Here is a 17,786-nt window from a genome sequence, read left to right on the forward strand (position 1 = left end):
TGTAAACGGTGCAAATAGCCTTATTCGGAAGGGTCCGCGGTGGTATCCTGAGTATTGCTGGCACTCTCACCTCACCTTATCGCAAATAAGGTGAAGGAGAAGAGTGTTGGTGCGGGACTTCCAGGAATAAGTACGAACTCGCCAACGGTGTTGCCTCTGGAAGTTTGAGGGCACACCAATGACTTTCAGTGGCACCATCCCCGATCCTGTAGGCATCGTGGCAAGATTCTGTCCGGTTTTGGAATTGGGGTACCGTTCGCCAAGAATGAACGACCAACGAAATGTTTGGAATTTCTGCAGGAAGTACGCATTTGGTTGGCAACTTCAGCCCTACGACTTAAAGCTCGTTTTCTCGAAAGGAAATGGACAAAGAACGCGGGTGAGATCCCCTAAACAGCACCGCATGCAGGCGACACAGTGGTATTTAGCGTCGTATCAGCTGTCAGATACGATGCCAACCTCAGAGCCTCTGAACCTGCTTGAATAACATGCGTTTCTACCCCTAAAAAAGGGTTGTTTTTGTGCCTCATTCTGGCGAGAACTTCCAGCCGATCTTCTTGATCAGTCTGCGGTGGGACGTCTAAAAGCCCTGGTGCGCAAGTTCGTGTCCGGGATATTTCCCAGAATCCGTTGAAAAGAGGTATCATTGCGTGCTCCTATATGAATCATAAACTTTTGTCTTCTCTTTTGCCCTCCGGCCTTCCCCCCTCAAGGTGGTCACGCCGATGCCTCAAGCTGGCCAGGCTTCACGCGCCCGAGCCCATCCTTTCCGTAGTAATCCATAGGATACACCCCCTTCCCCCAATCATCGCGCACCTCGAGCGCGACCAACGCCTCGTACGGCGTCAACAGCGGCCGCGGGAAGGCGTAGCCCCAGTCAATACTCAGCCGCGGGCACGCGACCTGCACCCAGCACTCGACGTCGCTCATCATGGCCAGCTTGCCCGGGAAGATCTCGCTCAGCAGCAGGTTTACCCACGGAATGCCGCGGTCCTTGAGCCGCTTCTCGATGAGGGCCATCGTATGCGGGTTCCCCTGGCGGCCGAGCGAGCCTAGGATGAGACCCCACTTCGTGGCCGTCTTGGCCGTCCGAATGGCGGACCGCCGCAGGTCCTGCATCTCGTCGTGGCCGTACGTCTCGCGCGTCAGCTTGCGCGAGTACGGATCGTAGCGGTAGGCTGGGATGGTCGGGTTGTGGATCATGATGCTCTCCAGGTGGAAGCGGCCGTCGCCGAGGTAGAGGATCATGTCGACCTTGCCGTCATCGTCGCGGAGCTGCGGGCTCGTGCAGCCGAGGATCTCGCCTTTGCTCAGCGGCGCGATCTGCGGGACGAGGACCTTGAAGCCGGCCTTTTCGAGGGTGCCGCGCACGCCGTGGATGGTGGCGTTGAACTGGATGGTGCCGACGACGGCGACGGTCTTGCCCGAGGCGAAGTTGCGCTCGAGCGAGGCCAGGAGGTGGGAGGTGTCGATGCTGATGTCGACAAAGACGTAGAGGGTCTTGATCTTTGTCACGTCGACGGGGATGAGGCAGCTGTGGGCGTAGTGGACGAGGAGGTCGCAGCCCATGGCGCGGGCGGTGTAGTCGTCGATGCAGCAGGCGCCGTAGGTGACGTCGCCCATGATGAGGGTCTCGATGCCCGGGCAGAACTCGGTGAGGATGTCGGAGATTGTGGTGGCGAAGAGAAGGAGACCCTCGGGCATTTGCAGGGCGACCTTCTTGGCGCCAGAGGAGCGGATGCGGTGGATGGTTTTGGGAATCTCGAAGCTGTAGTTTGAGGGGAGGATGGAGATTGCGGACTTGAGTGCCGGATCATTGAGGATCTCGGGGGGTACTTGGTTCAGGAGGCGTGGGCCTCTTCTGGGTTGTGCAACTATGAGATGAGAATGAGTATATTGCTGTTTGCTTTTCATATGAGGCGTCGTGTGTTCACACCTTGAATGGACTTGCTGTCTTCGATGGACCCGTTCGTGCCTCCATTTTTGGCCGCGGTCTCGGCTGCTGTTCTTCTTCCGACGAAGCGCTTCTTTGGTTGCTTCAAGACTGGCTGAGCCGCAGCCTCCTCTTGGCGATGAGCCTCTTCAATATCGGCGGCGATGCCCAAGTCGGTTTGCGCCCGATCGTCCTCCATGGCTGAGACACTGGTTCTGCTTCGGATTCCACTTCACGTAGGGGTCCGCTTCACAGCAAATTTGATGCTTCGTGAGAAGAGGCTCTCATATGAGCACAAAAATTGGCAAATGAGGATGCACGCTACTTTCAGTCAAGGCTGTCTGTCGCACCGTGAGTAAGTGAGTCTCGTTGAATTTGCCCCGCGATCCGGTGCTGTTGCCCCGCGAAAAATTGAGTTAGAAGAATGACATGATAACATGATTGGCTAAAAGGGTACATGCAGGTAGTGAGGTAGCCAAACGTCCTGCTGCCCATTGGCCACGGCTCACATGTCAATCCACACTTCGGTGAGGCTCATGGTGAGCTCAAAAAGTGAGCTCAAAGTCTTTGGAACTCACAATCTCACCTTGTAGATTTACTTTCACTAGCTAGAAGTTCTCAATTCTCATGATCAATCGGGAGTGCGCAACGTATTGATTAGGCCCAGGCTTCCGCAACCGAGCAAAAGAGGCAACTATGCATGCTTCACGGAGTGTTTCACCCCTCGCTGTCCATACAGCTTTGAGAAAATGAATGTTACTAATCGAAGAGATTGTTGTCTTCATAAGAGAAAAATGAAAATGCGTTGATAGCTCTCCGCCAACGTATAACCCGCCGCGATGAGCATATCAGACAAAACATGAACCAGTATGAAGACGCCAAATGACGGGACATATCTTGGATATTGCAACAGCACCCTTCCTTACCTTACCCCGCTGCATCCCACCATCAGATAAGGTAAGCGATAATAGTAGGCCCACCCGTCAACACGAATGATGCCTCACACTCCCCGCCATCCAACATCCAACCAAGAAACTGTTATAAGGTGCCTTAGCTTGCATGAAAGATCGCCAACCTTTTCACACCCTATAGTCCTCAAGAAAATCATCCGAACGGCTTCATCCGCCACGTGGCCAGCATACTTTCTCCTTCTCCAGGATCAGTCCACACGAATCAGACCCCTATCCTAGGTAGATTCCCGCCTCACCTACCTTAGTATCTCATCCAAAAACACATCCTCTCAAAAAGAAAAAGTTCCATCTCACCGTATCTTCAACATGGCGATCGCGGTATGGCTGCCCAACACCCTCCCCCCCCCCCCCCAAAAAAAGACCACGTGTCTCTGCAGATGACTTACTGATGCGGTCCTCTCTTCCTTTTGGCGTGGAAACAGGCTGTCGGTCAAATTTGCTCCACGGCCTCTCTGTCCCACAACCTAGAACAGTGCGTAAGGCTCGTCGCTAAGGCCGCCGTCGGCGGTGCCAAGGTACGTTGTCCATCCTGTCCATCCTGTCCATCTGTAAGAAAAGGGGGCGCCGATATCAAAAAGCATTTCCCTGTTGGCTTTGCTCCTCTTGTCTCCTCACCGCAACCCATCATGCTGCAATGAGACCTGCAATGCAACTGCAGCTGAAGCACAGAATGGCTTCATGTCTCCCCCCCTTTCCCCCCAACCACCAACACCAACACCAACACCAACAGGCGCCGCTGACCGCGCCTCCCAGGTCCTCTTCCTCCCCGAAGCCGCAGATTACATCGCCTCAAGCCCGCAAGAATCCCTCTCCCTAGCCCAGCCGCAGTCCCAGTCCCCCTTCGTCCTCGGCCTCCAGGAAGCGGCAAAGACCCACTCCGTCGCCGTGAACGTCGGCATCCACGTCCCCACAACAGACGCCCAGAAGCCACCGACGACCGCAACCGCAACCGCATCCGCCATCATCACCACCCCGAAGCTCCTCAACCGCAGCCTCTGGATCAACGCAGACGGCACCATAAACCAAGCCGCAACCTACGACAAGCTCCACCTCTTCGACTACGGCGCCCTCCGCGAAAGCGCAACAGTCCAAGCCGGCCCCTCCCTCACGGCCCCGTTCCCCACCCCCGTCGGCCGCGCCGGCAGCCTCATCTGCTTCGACCTCCGCTTCCCCGAACCGGCCCTCGCCCTAACGCACCCGGGTCCCAAGAGCCCCTTCCTCCCTGACAATGGCAGAGGCGGCCACGGCCCCGCCCAGGTCCTCCTTTACCCTTCCGCCTTCACCATCCGAACGGGCCAGGCGCACTGGGAAACCCTCCTCCGGGCCCGCGCCATCGAGACGCAGAGCTGGGTCGTCGCCGCGGCGCAGGTGGGCGCGCATAACCCGAAGCGGAGCAGTTACGGGCACAGCATGGTTGTCGACCCGTGGGGTCGGGTCAAGCTGGAGCTGGGCGGCGTGGACGCCGAAGGCAGGGCCGAGGAGGGCGCCGAGGGGGCCATTGGCTTTGTCGATGTGGATTTGGACGAGTGGGCAAAGGTCAGGGAGGGTATGCCGTTGGCCAGACGGACGTGAGTTGTTTGTGTTTTTCTTGTCCATCGCCGCTTTGTCGTCACATCTCTCTTTTTCTTGTTGTTCTTACTCACACCGACCTCCGTTTTTCTCTCTCTCTCACACACACACCCTCTTGAGGCTCAAAATTTTCTCCATGTAAATGGCACGCCCCCTTTCCCTCCCCTCGCCCCTGGAGGTGCTGTCACTTCTTCTCTCTGGGCATCCCCGTCTCCCCCGTCACCTGGGATGCCGGCCCCTTCTCCATCATGTACCAGCGGGATGGTTTAGCTGATGACCTGAGAGCAGCGATGTGTACCCTGAAATCTGAGGTCCCCTTCCTTGGGGGCGTGTGAGCTGTCACATTCCCGGGAAGCAGGGTCAAAGTAGGTGTATCCGTAGAGGTATTTACGAAATACGAAGTTACTCATGCAGATAGAGATACAGTGCAGTTGACCGGTAAGGAGAGCCCCGGGTCTCGAGAGGGAGTCTAGCAAGCCTCGCCACCGGGGAGAGCGGGAGGGAGAAAAGAAGCACGGGTAACGGTACGGACGAGACGAGACGAGCCTGACTCTCGGTAACACCGCAGTGCAGGTCCTTGAGGCTTGAGGCTCTTGGTGGGAATGCTGCAGGGATGGGCGTCCCAACCACTCGGCGCGTCTGTGGATATTCTAGAAGGGTAGCCGCAATGTTCCATAGATTGGGGGCGCCGTCGGTGAGATGATCAATAGAGATTAGTGCAAAGAACAATTAAAAGAGGCCCTGGTTACTGGTGTCCGTACGGGAGGACGGATATTTCGTACGAGAGACCGTAAAGGTTACCTTGACCTCCACAAGCAAGACAGGGCCCGTGTTTCGCAGGGTTGAAAGATGAAAGAGAGAGTGAAAGACAACCCACCCCGGTGAGACCCTCACCGAGACAACAATCTCCCTTGGGATATGATGTTCTGAATCGATATGGGACCGGTTCCAGCGAAACAGTCAATCTACACAGAGGCTAGACCGGGCCCCTTGACGGGCTGGGAGGATCGATTGCATGCCACCGGCAGTTGGCAGACCGAAAGGCCCAATTTCCCGAGAATCCAAACGCCCATGTTCCCCGGTGACTCGGTGAGTCAACATCCCAGGATAGAACTTGTCTCCCTGTATCTCTACGGATACACAAGTACGTTCGGTACTGTAGTGTAGTATTCTGGCCTCTTGGCCTTTCCAGCGGGTTGGCCCACAACGTCATGCGCCTAGTCCACCGGGGGGCAGAAGGGGAAGAACGAGCCGTCAGCGGGTTGGATTGGGTCCGTCCCAGCCCTTTGACTTTTCGCAGCAGTTAGCTCCTCGGCGATGGGGAGAGGATCCGGCCGGGTAGCGTCCTCCGGATGCCTACGCGTAGTTGTATACGGACACACTAGGGCCAAGGAACAAGAGACCACCCAACGGTTTTGAAATTGGGGGTTGGTGTGTCTGTCGGTGTGTCTGCCCGCTTCCCGTTTCCTGGTGCTGCACTGCTGATCCAGGCCTGGCTTTGCTCATGTCGTAGTTATGCATGGGAAGTTTCGGTCAGGGACTCAGGGGGTGGGTGAAAGTGAGCAATGAGCATTCTCCTCGCGCCGGAGCTGGACCCGTGGTTTGGGTTAATTTTGCCCGGACACCCGATTTGGGCCCATGGGATGTTAGCAAGGGTTCTGTGTTCGGCCCCAGGAGAAAGAGAAGGTGAAGAAGGAAAAAGAGGGACGCGCTAAAAGGAAAATCTGAAATTCGAAATAACGTGATAAAATTAAGAAAGGCAGGAAACGAGATCCGCCTGCTTCAGTTATCCTCAACTGCCCGGGGGGAGGGCGTCAGGGCGTATCCGTATGTACCTCAGTACGTGGCTCCGTTGGGTTCGTCCAAGTCACCGTGCCAATCCATCCATGGGCACCCATGCAGGATCCATGCTAGATGGATGCCGGTGGGGACGGAGCACGCTGACCGGTAATGTTTCCCACTGGATGGAGAGCAGCCAGGGATCCGATGACGGTTTGAGGGTGTGTGTTGAGCGAAGAAGGAAAAAGAGGGACCTTCTTCCTCCTTCTTTGCTTCTTCCATTGTCCCCCTGCCCGTAGCCCTTGAGGCTTTTCAAATCATGCCTCCGGGGACCCGGGGGCCATGCCCCGGCTACAGTGTCCGCATGGCTTGGTGGGAAGAGAGACGAGAGAAAAAGCGGTTTTTTTTTTTTTTGGCAACGGCTGTCCGTTTGTTGCGGGGACCTTTTGTCTGCGGGACCTCTCTAATCACTTCCTTGAACCTGGAAAGCAGTGAGCAAAAAAAAGATCCCAAACCGCGGCCCCGGGAAATTTGGCAGTTTGAGATATGCAGAACCTTGCCACTCGTCTTGGCTCCCCGTGAGATTTTCTGCTTCTCCCGGAGCCCCGTCTTCCCAGGCTTTGGTCAGGCGGTCTATTCGACAAGGCCAAGGGCCAGGGCTTTCACTCACCGAATTGGACCCTCATCATCACGCCTTGCGTCTCCATCAAAAGGAACTTCTCGAAGGAAAACCCCTTGTAAGGACAGGAGGCATGGGGAAGAGATTTTTCCAGAGGTTGGGGACGACGCGCAGGGAAGCCGGGGAAGGGAGCATATCGCACCGGTGAGGGAGTTGATGACCCGGACGGCCCTAGGCGGCGCGCAAGCGGTTGTTGGAGAGAAACATGGGATGAAACGTCGGAAGGATGATCTCTGCTTGTCAAAATATCCTGACCCTCTTCAGAAAAAGGTACGTCTGCCCTATCTAGGTACGAAGTATCCCGGTAGTACTCGCCTCTCGGTGACGAACGCGAAAGGGGCGGCGACGTGGGGGTTTCGTTATCCAGTCGTCTCCAAAGACATCAAAGACATCGCGGAGTCAGGTGTCAAGGAGACGAACAGAGGGACAGAATGAGACGTAGAAGGACCCGACCACTCGGTCGAGACGTCGCATTTCCCGAAGGGCATGCATCGATATGCGCCCCCCGCTCATATGCGCCTCCTCGGGCCCCCTTTCCCCCCGTTTCGCAAGGCGAAGACCAAAGCCAGACGTGGGATGTCCAAACCGAACCGAGCCAGGAAACTGGCAAACTGGATGAGGCTCTATTCTCCTCCCTGGTTAAGTGGGGGTGGGGGAAAGAGCATTGATTCACGCTGTCTCGTCCTGCTGAGCCGTTTCGTTCACGATGTGGCGTGTACTCAGTTCGGTGGTATGTCTGCCGCGTGATAATGAAGGCTCGGTGAGCTGAGATGTGGCTCATGATCTCCGGAATGGGGTATGGGGGGCCGTCGTTGCTATGCGTCTGTTTTCTATGCAATTGCCATGCGCTCCGGTTTGATAACAGTTGCACATACTCTATACCCACGGCGGATCTGGATGCGCAGCAACGCAGTGCAAAAACACAGCCATTCTTCGGCTACGGCCGAGAAGCGCCGAGGATAGCCAAAAGAATGGGAAGATGTTGATGACTCGGTCAACAAACGCTCTGGCAGTCAGTCCTCCTGCAGCTGGTAAACGGCTATTTGGTGCGTGCCGTACGGGTAGCACCGAAGTGATCCGTTTGGCCTGGGGCGCATATCCGGTACGTCGTAGAGATACCCATTTTTGATAACCCGGGGAAGGGGGAAAGCTGCAGCAATGTAGCCCACCAAACCCGAGTTCGTGTCCCAAATTGCCGGTACGATTAAGGTACGAAGTACAGAGTAGAGAAGGTTTGCCTCTTGGATATCATTGGTGTGTGTGAGTGGTTCAATCTCGCGCCGTGCATATGGCCAATAAGAGAGACCGGGGGGGTGGGATGAACTATCTCGTTGGTCGAAAACTAGACGCAGCGTGGGCATGTTTGCTCCATATGCGGGTTGTGTCTGTTGGTTGTTCTTGACTTTCGGCCGTTGGACGTTGATTGATGGCTAGTTGTTGGTACTGTACTCCGTAGGTACTGATAAGTTGGTACTTGAATGACAGGTTTGTTGGTTTGCGCCAAACCCGTCAGTTGTCATAATGCCGGCAAGCCAACGACCAACGAGCGTGTGATGGAGACATTTGATGTGATGTGATGCCAGTCCCCTTTTCGAGAAACTTGGAGGAGCGCAAACAATGGTGGTTGTCAATCTTGCGTTTGCATGCAAGATGTGTGTCGTTGGTGATTGACGATGCAGGGGAAACAAGCAGACAATCCTCGAGCCGAAACAAGTCGGGCAGCGCAAGCCGCAAGCCGCAAGCCGCAAACCTGAAGAAAGCGACTGACGACTATTTGCAAATTTTCGTCATGTTAAAGCCAAAAGAGGAGATCGACAATTAGCCCCCTTTGATTGTCTCACAGTTTAAAAAAAAAAGAAAAAAAAAAGGAGAAACAAAACGTTCCCCCTTCCTTCCCTGCATTGTAACTACCGGAATAGGTCAGCACCTTCTGCAGGTCGCGCAGTAGCTGCATGTTCTCTGCAACCCTACTCCGTATGTACTACGTACATACTCCTTCCGTGTCGGGTCGGATGAGCTGAGCCTGCTGTGGTACCTACCTTGCCTCCTTCACCTTGCGACTCAAGGTGTGTGTGTGCCGGTGTGCAGGTGTGGGGTCCGTTCGTCCCTCCCTCCCTCTTTCACCTGGACCTCACCGACAGCTCAGCTTTCTTCCATCCTAAAAAGAAAATGGAAGGAAGCGGGTCTACACCGAAATGGTACCTAGCGCGAACCTCGGTCAATGATAGGCCCGTTTCATCTCTCCCTCCGGCCCACCGCGGGCCACTCCCGAACAGCAGCAAAGAGGGAAAAAAAAAAGAAGGTCCCAGCGCTTTGGTTCCCGGGACGCCGCCGCTGCATTAGCGCCGTACGAACACACTTGCGCAGCGCCCCCCTTCCCCCCCTTCCCCCCCGGCCGATACAGCAAGTCAGCTCTCACACAACTGAACTCACACCACCCCCTTTTTCTTCTTTTCGCCCTCCCAATTCTAGTGTTTCCACAATTATTTTGGTTCTTCCTCCCCCCGGGGACAGGGTGGTGTAAGTGTGTGTGTGTATGTTCCTGAAATTTCCCCTTTTTTATCTTGCAACAATTTTTCTTTGGCAATTTTAGTTCATCAAACCCAAAATTTTAGCACCTTGCCTGATTGCGCAATAGTTTGACCACCTCGTACGGAGCACTGCTGTACCGACACCTAGTTTTGTAATATTTCGGAACTTCCTATCATATGATACACACACACACACACACACACACACACACAATCGCGCAGCGCTTCAGCCACGGCGCGTGTTCGCGATTGTTCCTGAATTAAATCGTTCCAACGTGTAGACTTCCTTCCCTCGTCCCACGCGTCACGACAGGTCGCAGCTCTTGGAGTCCGGATATTCTGTACGGAGTCCGGAGTATGGTGTTTCCAATAATACCCATGTGCACACTTACACGGCATCATACCGAATTCAACGTTACAGAACCGAGCGTATCCGGGAACCGTCGTCTCGGAGGGTGTTGTATGCCTCTCGTATACGATATCTTCCCGTACGGATACCTCCCAGTATATTGGTTGGACGACGTACGCGACTTGAACTCCAAACCCATCAAATGACAATCGTGATGCGACAATGATAACACCCGAGCTGCCGGGCAACCTCCTCAGGGTATCCGTACCGAACTCCTTTTCCCAACTACCATGCTGTGATCCAATCCCCGTATCCCAAACTACTGCATGCACTTCCACATTGTACCCAATAAATCCCATTCACCCAACCCTTTTCAGCTCGCGCAGCTCCTGAGATTGCCCGGCTTCTATCCGTAGCTCTCTCAGGTCTCGGCACGTCGAAATCTCGGGGAACCCTACGGCCCAACGTCGCATCCGTGGGAAAATCAACACGACACTACTATGACACTACAGCCTCAGCGGGCATCACTAGTTCCAATATACACCCGTGATCGACTCCCCTCCCTCCCTTCTCTTCAGCTTCACTCCCAGCTTCTGCCTGTCCCGCGCCCCGGCTCACGCCCCGTTCAGTCGGCCCGCTGTCCGGCTCGTAAAACACATCTTCCGCGCGGGACCGAACAAAAGTCTAGAAGGGAGAAAAAGAGAATGAACGACTCAGAGTCGCAGACCAAAGATACCTATTCTGTACTCCGTATAGAGTCACACACACACACACACACACACACACACACACACACACACACCCACCCACCCAAAATAGGTCTCTTAAAGAAACCAAAACCCCAACGTCACATCCGAACATGCAAGGTCTTGTCAAGAAAAAAAGGTGGCAGCACCACGAACGCCTCCAGATGCGACATCCATACTTCCGTAGTTCCATACAGACCTTACAGAGAGGCACCATCCATGCAAAATAAAAATAAAAAACTGCCATGCCATCCGAACAAACCCTTTCATCCAAACTCTTTTCGCGTCGCGTTCCCAGGCCAGTACAGAGTACAGAAAACAACTTTGCTTCTCATCAATTCCCTGACCATTGGAAATCCTTCACCTGACTTTGTGATCTGATTGTACCAAAAATATAAAAAAATATATAAAAAAAAGCAAAAACAAAATAATAATAAAAATTTGAACATGCAAATCCATGTTCGATCCGTCTTCCCCGGCTGCACGCACACGCCCGTGACGCACCACCATGCAAACACGATCTACGACACAGCTCAGAACATCAAAAAAGCAAAATGGGCTGTATCACCACATTGCTCATTTTTCCTTTCTTTTTTACCTTGCCATAGTCCGAAAGAGGATTGATTAACGAATCACACACCACACACATAGACCACACCACAGTCTCAACCACCCCCCCCTTACCTCTCTCTCTTTCAAGAAATCAAAAGTCATTCATGTCTTGTCCTATGCTTGTCATGTACTTGTCTCTCTTTTTCCTTAACCCCCGCTAAATCGATTGACGCTGCAGCGCATAAGCGCCCGACCGTCCCCCTCCCTCTCTCTCTCTCTCTGTCTCTCGCTAGTTCCGCGTTCCTCAAATGGTGCTTCAAGTCTCTGATCAGACGAAAGGGGGAGACACTAGCAATACAGGGTGTGTGGCGGCAGAAACGGCGACCACGTCCGGAGCAGGCTCCTTTGCTTGTTCTGTTCGTTCGACTCGGCCTGTTCGAGTCGCCGGCAGGCACACACGCACGCACGCACCTACGCGCATACATACATACGACACAACGTGTCGTCGGCAACGCGTCTGCGAACCGCGTCCACAGCCCCCCCCCCGGTCGATCATGTAAGTCGTTCGTAGTTCGCATGCCGGCCCCGTGATGTGTCGTGCCGCCGCTTGCTTGCTTGCTTATTATCGCATTCACTGCTACCACTACTGCTGCTGCTGCTGCTGTTACTACTTACTACTACCTCATGTGCCTTCTCCCAATTCGTTGTCATGCCATATCAATGCCAGCCGGTGACTGGAACCCAACGTTCTTGGCCTCGGCCGAGGACTTTTCAACATGACGATGGAGGATGGGCGGGATTAAACTAAACCCTTCACGTGTGGTCGCATTCCCCAGAGTCTAGACCCTCCTCCTCCTCCTCCTCCTCCTCCTCCTCAACTTGCCCCCTCCCGCATCCCGCATCCGCGTCCGCATCCGTACCTCCCCCGGCCCCCGATCTTGTGTGGCCCCCTTCCCGTCCCCTCCCTATAACCTATCCGATTGTCTATGTACACTATCGTGACTACATCAAAGTGCCAAAGTGAACTAAACCTCTCTCCCTTTCCTCCCCAGATACACGTCCCGCGCGTGTGTGTGTGGGCGGTGACTAGCTGTACATCATCCTCTCTCCCTTTGCCCCCTTACGGCAGACCGAGCTGGTGCCCCTGCGCTTGGAATTAATCAGCTACCTTTTACCTTACTTTTGCCATGTCTTGCCGTCGCCTCTTCCTTATTTGAATTACTTGGGCACCTCACTTCGATTCAGTCAAGAATTCTCGAACCGAGTCGAATGTGTCGAGTCGCATGGCATGGCATGGCCATCGAGAGCAACGCCGGCCGCCGCCCTCATACGGGGTGAGGAATGCTCTCGTTCAACAACCACCCCTGTCTGTCTCAGATGCATCCTGCACACACTCACGCACATCTGCCAGATCTGGAATGTCTCTACGTCAGATTGGGCACTCGCCTAGGTAGGCAGTATCAGTAGGGCTTCAAGTCAAATATCGGTGTGCAAAAAAAAAAAAAAAGAGTGATGTAATATGATTTGAAATGTTTCTTGTTTCGAATTTGGATATCTCCTCTTCCTATGCGCTGGCGCTGTGTAGCTATCTTGGCTCTTGTAGATGGCAGTACTATACATATGCAGTCTAAAGAGGGCTAAACCCGCGGGGTATCTTCTTTTGTCAATCCCAGAGTCCATCCAAGCCCGCTTCGCCCACAGATGGACGAACGACTGGCCGTGGAGCCCCCTGATTTCGAGCACACCATGAGAAAGCAGAAAAAAAGAAATGGGGGAATAGTAAAAGTGTAGTGGTAGTGAAATCCATCATCGCCATCGCCTTGTTGTTCTGACAAGGGAAAATAAAATAAAAAGTAGGAAAGCGTTGCTGACATATCCTTGGTGCTCTCGCTCAAAACCAGGACCGCGAGGTAGCTGGTTGTGCGTCAAAGTCAACCAAACCTAGAGAATACAGGGGGGTAGTTGGTACAAACAAAATGAAAGAAAACCAAAGTCTATATGCGAATCAGTTCTTTTCCCAGTCCAGTTCCCAGATTTTTTGTAGCCCGTCCCAGAATCGCATTGCCCAAAACGTAAAAGCAAAAGAAATAAAATGGAAAATTGAGATGGAAAAAAAAGAAAAGGAAAACAAGCGCCCGAAGTTGCATGTTTCTTTTGTGCCCTTGTCCGAGGAAACCCCATGTAAAAAGAAGATTGTCGTCTCACACCCTCGAATTTGACGGCTAAGGCGGCTGCGAGCCATGTGCGTCGAGGATGGTGGTTGCGTTGTCATGCGTTGCTGCCCGACCAAAGTGCCTGCGAAGCACTCACCGACAGTTTGGAATGGATCCGCCGGGGATATTGTCCCGTCGCCGAGTGTCGTATCGTAGGACGTCGAGGGCCCAGATGAGGTATGTGAGAGCTGACAGGAAACAAACGTTTTGTAAGACAATAAAAGAAGTTCCCGTCGAAAAGGAGCCAAAGTTCAAGAAACCCAGATCCGTCTATGTTGTAACGCCATGCCCTGTTTTCTTTTCCCTGGTGCAGGTGGGATGAAATGATCCCACAAGCACACAAAATAAAATCGATGCCACATCATGAAAACCGTGTAAGGCGTTCCCATTCGCCTTGCTGCTGGGAAGCAAGTGGTGGCTGCGAGCCGGTATGTTCTAGTCTTCGACAGGTATGCGTATTAAATGGTGTATGATAAAAAAAAATGTTGCGAAAATCGGCCAGGACGTTTGGTTGTACAGATGAGGTAGTACAGGTGGAAATGGACCGCCAGTATTAGTAGAGTTGTAGAGGATAAGTGTGGGTTGAGTGTGCATGATCGAATAAGACACGCGGTAGCGCCGAAAGTAGGGGGTTGAGTCCTCTCGAGCTCGCGTGGGAAAATCATCGCGTTGGCCTGAGCCCGCGGACCAGTTGAGATGTGGAATTCGTCGGATCGTGCTCATGGCACGTCAATTGTGTGTCGCTCATCAGGATAATCAGCACGAGGCTGATTTATCGAGGCTTGGGGCGAGGAGGAGGCTTGGGCACTCCAGTCGTGTCGTAGGCACCGCGGCCCATGTTGGAGGCGGGAGTAATCTCTCTGACAACCATTTTGAATGTTGTAGGTGCTTTCGAAAGCAAGAATTGATTGGATTTGAGTGTCTTTGAAATCGCTTGTTAGCCATGATTCGGTCAAATCTCTCGAGGATAACGAGGATAGAGCGTCAACTTTATACAAGCCATACGCGACAAGACGGTGAAGATGGTACATGGCAGTCCGGTGTAGGACATGGGAGTATGCGCACAAGGTGTAGAAAAATTGGCTAGTGGATTCCATTGCTGCAACCGTGACTCACAATGTAGAACGTCGTAGTGCGACGTGTTGGAAAGCGGCCTTGAAGACTTGGGTGCGAGTGTCTTCAGGAGATGGGATTGGTGAGAGTTGACGGGGGTGAATAGGCGGTGATGATGCAAGGAGGCCTGGGTATGTTGCCAAATTGGGCGTCACCAATGCTGCTCAGTTGTTTCGCAGAAAATAGGAGGAGCTGAGGCAAAACAGGCGGTCCGGAGGAAGCGAGGGAGTGTATTATCGGCACCGTTGCATGTGGATGGCTCGAGCAGGATGGGCTTTGCGCAGTTGCAGACGGGAAGTCTTTTATGTCGTGTTGTGGGTGTGCCGTCGGGGTTTGGGCTGGATATCGAGACGGTGGTTGCGCAGGTCTCGGAAAGTCGCTTCTGGATGGGGAATTTCCCTTGTGTTTTGGTGATATTATTTGATTCGGTTCGGGATCGGGTCTTGGAATAAACGGGTTCCCTGGACAGTCTTGAAAATGTGTGTCCCTTGTTCTGATCCTCTCTTGTGAAGCGCGGGTCGCGGAGAGTATTGCCAGGTATGGTAGGCGTGTAGGGTGTGGTGCGGAACGGTACGAGACGAGACGAGGATAGCTTGCTGCAGGTTCTCTCGCTAGTCTAGTGAGCTGAGGAAATGGGCAGTAACTGCTTTTGCTGGTGGGTCGCGCGAACGGCTTTTTGTTTGAAGTGTTGGCAAACGTTGGTGGTCCCAGGGACTGCGGTGAGCTTGCAGGAGAAAAGGGGGGCGCGTTTATGTGTGTGATGGAGCGCGTGCGTGTGAGAGCTGGTGCTGGTGCTGGTTTGATGCTTTTGGTGGTGGTAAAGCTAGTGGATGCTGGCAAGTAGCAGAGAAAGATGTAGAAGATGTCGAGAGAGAGATAGAGATGTAGAGAGACCAGAGCGATACGCCGTTGAGGAGGAGGAGGAGGAGGGGGAGGATGGGAATAAGAGGAAGAGTGGTAAGTGAGGATAGGAATTCAGAAGAATGGAAACAGGAGATGACGGATGGGAGGGAGGTGATTAAGAAGTCTCTCAGTCTTATTCCAGACGCCCCGACCGAGAATGGGAAATTTTTTTTCTTGTTCGCAATGTAAAGTAGGTAATGTAATGTCAGGGCGGGAGCGCAGGGAAGGGGGTTCATGGGCTACTGGTGCTGGACTGGAACCATGTAAGGCGACTTGCAAGGTGAGGTAGGGCCAGGAAGAGGTAAGTACCTTTCCTTCGGGGGCTGTCTGGTCAGGGCCAGGTATGGTCTGGTCTGGTTTGGTTCTTGGTCTGGGTGTAAGGTACCTTACGGAGTGGTGTAATGTTCCTCAGGTTTGGTGGTTGCTTTTTTCCTCTCTCTTTCCACCAAAAATTAAAGGGCAAAAAAAGGGAACCAAGGGAAGGGATGGATGGATGGGGACCAGCATCTCTGGTTGTTGCTGCCGCTGCTCATCCTGCAAGTCTGGAAACCGCACCCTCCCCCCCCCCCCCCCGGGCGAGACGGCTAGGTCCCAGGCAAGGTACCGTGGTACCCAGACAGTAGACCCCAGGCCCCAGGGCCCCCTTCATGTTGTCCAGGGGGGGGAGGGGGGAGGTGAGAGATCATGGATGAGAAAGGAGGGAAGGGGGTGTGGCATTAGCCAGCCCAAGAGCCACGCCACGCCCTGGCTTCCTTGCAAGAAGATGCCCGTCCCATGCCACGCCACGCCATGCCATGCCATGCCTATGCCAGGTACCCGTACCGGGCCCCAAAGTGAAGAGAGGCGCTTTGGGTACGAAGTACTCCGTAATGTACCTACCTTACCTACCCAACTTTAGCTACCCGTACGTAGCCCGTTTTGTGCCTGGCACCTTGCCCAGCTAAGGTAAGGTACCCTACGGAGTAGATACTCGCTGCGTACGGAGTACTTGTTGCTGCTCTCAGAAGATGAGCAGAGTAAAACAACTTCAGGCAAGCCAAACGCGAATCCTTGCTCCATGCCGATAATCAGGTACGTATGGATGATCGCGACTGCCCTGGGTGGCTGGGTATATCCGTAGTAAAGAGGGACAGCCCGAGCGGGAGATCGAAAGAGAGAGAGAGAGAGAGAGAGAGAGAGAGAGAGAGAGAGGCAGCTGAAAGTGCTTGCTTGTTCCGCTGTTCGATGATTGGCATTGCGAGGCTGATCCGTACAGAATTGTTGTTCAGAGGCGAAAGCATGGAACGTACAGACTACTATGAGGTAGCGGCTACCTCGCACCCGTCTCCTTAGGCTATCGGGGAAGCTCTTGGAACTGTGCCAATCGAGACTAGAGCCATGCCGTGGCTTCTCGCCGGTGGATGCGCACTGCGTGACTGCGCAACCTTGGTGTGGCAGCAAAGAGTCAGGACTCAGGACTCAGGCAGGGCCTTTGGTCTCCTTTTGGCTTCAGGGAGAGGGCGACTGAAATGGTGGAATGCCCTAGCTCGGCCAACTTGAGGCGGCGAGGTGAAGCAGCTTGAATGGTGCCTACCTTGCCTCACCATACTCTCTATGTCCTATTTTGAGGTCCAAGTGTTCTGTCTGGCTCCTACTCGTCTCGCGGCTTGTCCCCAGCCCGCCTATCCCGTACCTTTGGTATTAGTCGCTGATCCTACTTTGCGCCGCTGGTCTCCTGCCAGCACTTGCCGTTGAGGCCCAACCAGCATGGTTCATGTCTGCACGACTGGCGCGATCCGGTGAAAATTCAATGGCGAAGCAGCCAAAATCGCGGCCTTGGAAAGGAAAGAAAACAACGAAAAGGAAAAGAGAAGAAGAAGAAAGAAAGACAATGCGCAAATGCAAAAGGGTCTGCGATGACTGATTCCCGGTACATTGGGCTGGTCCACTAATGGAAGCACCAGAAAGAGTGCAGGGCTCCTCACGTACGTATCCGTACGGAGCAGCAGGGCACTTGCACCACATCGCCGGTACTCGTACACTGCGTTTGAGCCTGTACAAGTAAGGTATCTTCAACACCAGTGCATCCGCAATGGGAGTGAAACAAACCCATCCACTTGGGGCAGGCAGACCACTGACCAGCGAGTGAGGTAACTTCTGTCCCACAAGAAGGACCGCCGAGCAAAGAATGGGCTCTGGGAATAGGAGATGGGGAAAGGGAGAGTGGACAGAGAATCAGAGATACTTACGGATACTCTGTGCTTCGTGCCCCGTACTTTCTGTACTGAACGGCAGTGAGGTCAGATATCCACCGGTACATGGGACGCCGAGGTTCCTTTTGCCGGTACGTATCGCTCCATCCGTCCTCACCTTAGGGTCACCGGAACACCTCGATTTTATCCCCGTCTCCATCTTTGATAGCAGCTTGCGGCTTGCCCTTCTGCTTGTCTCCTGCTGCGCTCTGCACTG

General features: G+C 53.7%; 4 protein-coding genes across 4 annotated transcripts; 2 read left to right on the forward strand and 2 right to left on the reverse strand.

Annotated features, from left to right (window-relative positions):
* Positions 1-717: 717 nt before the first annotated feature.
* BDP55DRAFT_731440 (putative diphthamide synthesis protein-domain-containing protein) lies at positions 718-2,132 on the reverse strand (the record flags this gene model as incomplete). Its single annotated transcript, XM_060579816.1, has 2 exons — positions 718-1,874; positions 1,937-2,132. 2 exons carry the CDS (start codon positions 2,130-2,132, stop codon positions 718-720), a joined length of 1,353 nt encoding a protein of 450 aa, XP_060426447.1.
* Positions 2,133-2,822: 690 nt separating this feature from the next.
* Positions 2,823-4,779, forward strand: BDP55DRAFT_750515 (carbon-nitrogen hydrolase). The gene is made up of 3 exons (XM_060580616.1): positions 2,823-3,222; positions 3,327-3,419; positions 3,658-4,779. The coding sequence occupies exons 1-3, from the start codon at positions 3,211-3,213 to the stop codon at positions 4,474-4,476; spliced, it is 924 nt and encodes a 307-aa protein (XP_060426448.1). The 5' UTR covers positions 2,823-3,210; the 3' UTR covers positions 4,477-4,779.
* A 2,824-nt stretch (positions 4,780-7,603) lies between these two features.
* On the forward strand, positions 7,604-8,067 carry BDP55DRAFT_673153 (uncharacterized protein). Its single transcript, XM_060575578.1, has one exon. It carries the CDS (start codon positions 7,702-7,704, stop codon positions 7,915-7,917), a length of 216 nt encoding a protein of 71 aa, XP_060426449.1. The 5' UTR covers positions 7,604-7,701; the 3' UTR covers positions 7,918-8,067.
* Positions 8,068-9,520: 1,453 nt separating this feature from the next.
* Positions 9,521-10,325, reverse strand: BDP55DRAFT_718113 (uncharacterized protein; the record flags this gene model as incomplete). Its single annotated transcript, XM_060578396.1, has 2 exons — positions 9,671-10,325; positions 9,521-9,632 (listed from the first exon to the last, which is right to left on the reverse strand). Exons 1-2 carry the CDS (start codon positions 10,168-10,170, stop codon positions 9,521-9,523), a joined length of 612 nt encoding a protein of 203 aa, XP_060426450.1. The 5' UTR covers positions 10,171-10,325.
* Positions 10,326-17,786: the final 7,461 nt, after the last annotated feature.

Source organism: Colletotrichum godetiae (genome assembly GCF_030913485.1).
Source record: "Colletotrichum godetiae strain CBS 193.32 chromosome Unknown BDP55scaffold_38, whole genome shotgun sequence".
NCBI classification, from domain to species: Eukaryota; Fungi; Ascomycota; class Sordariomycetes; order Glomerellales; family Glomerellaceae; genus Colletotrichum; species Colletotrichum godetiae.

Coding starts and splice junctions, on each gene's coding strand:
- BDP55DRAFT_750515 (XM_060580616.1), top strand. Junction 3,420..3,657: donor CCGCCGTCGGCGGTGCCAAG/GTACGTTGTCCA, acceptor CGCGCCTCCCAG/GTCCTCTTCCTCCCCGAAGC.
- BDP55DRAFT_673153 (XM_060575578.1), top strand. CDS start 7,702: ATGTGGCTCATGATCTCCGGAATGGGGTATGGGGGGCCGTCGTTGCTA.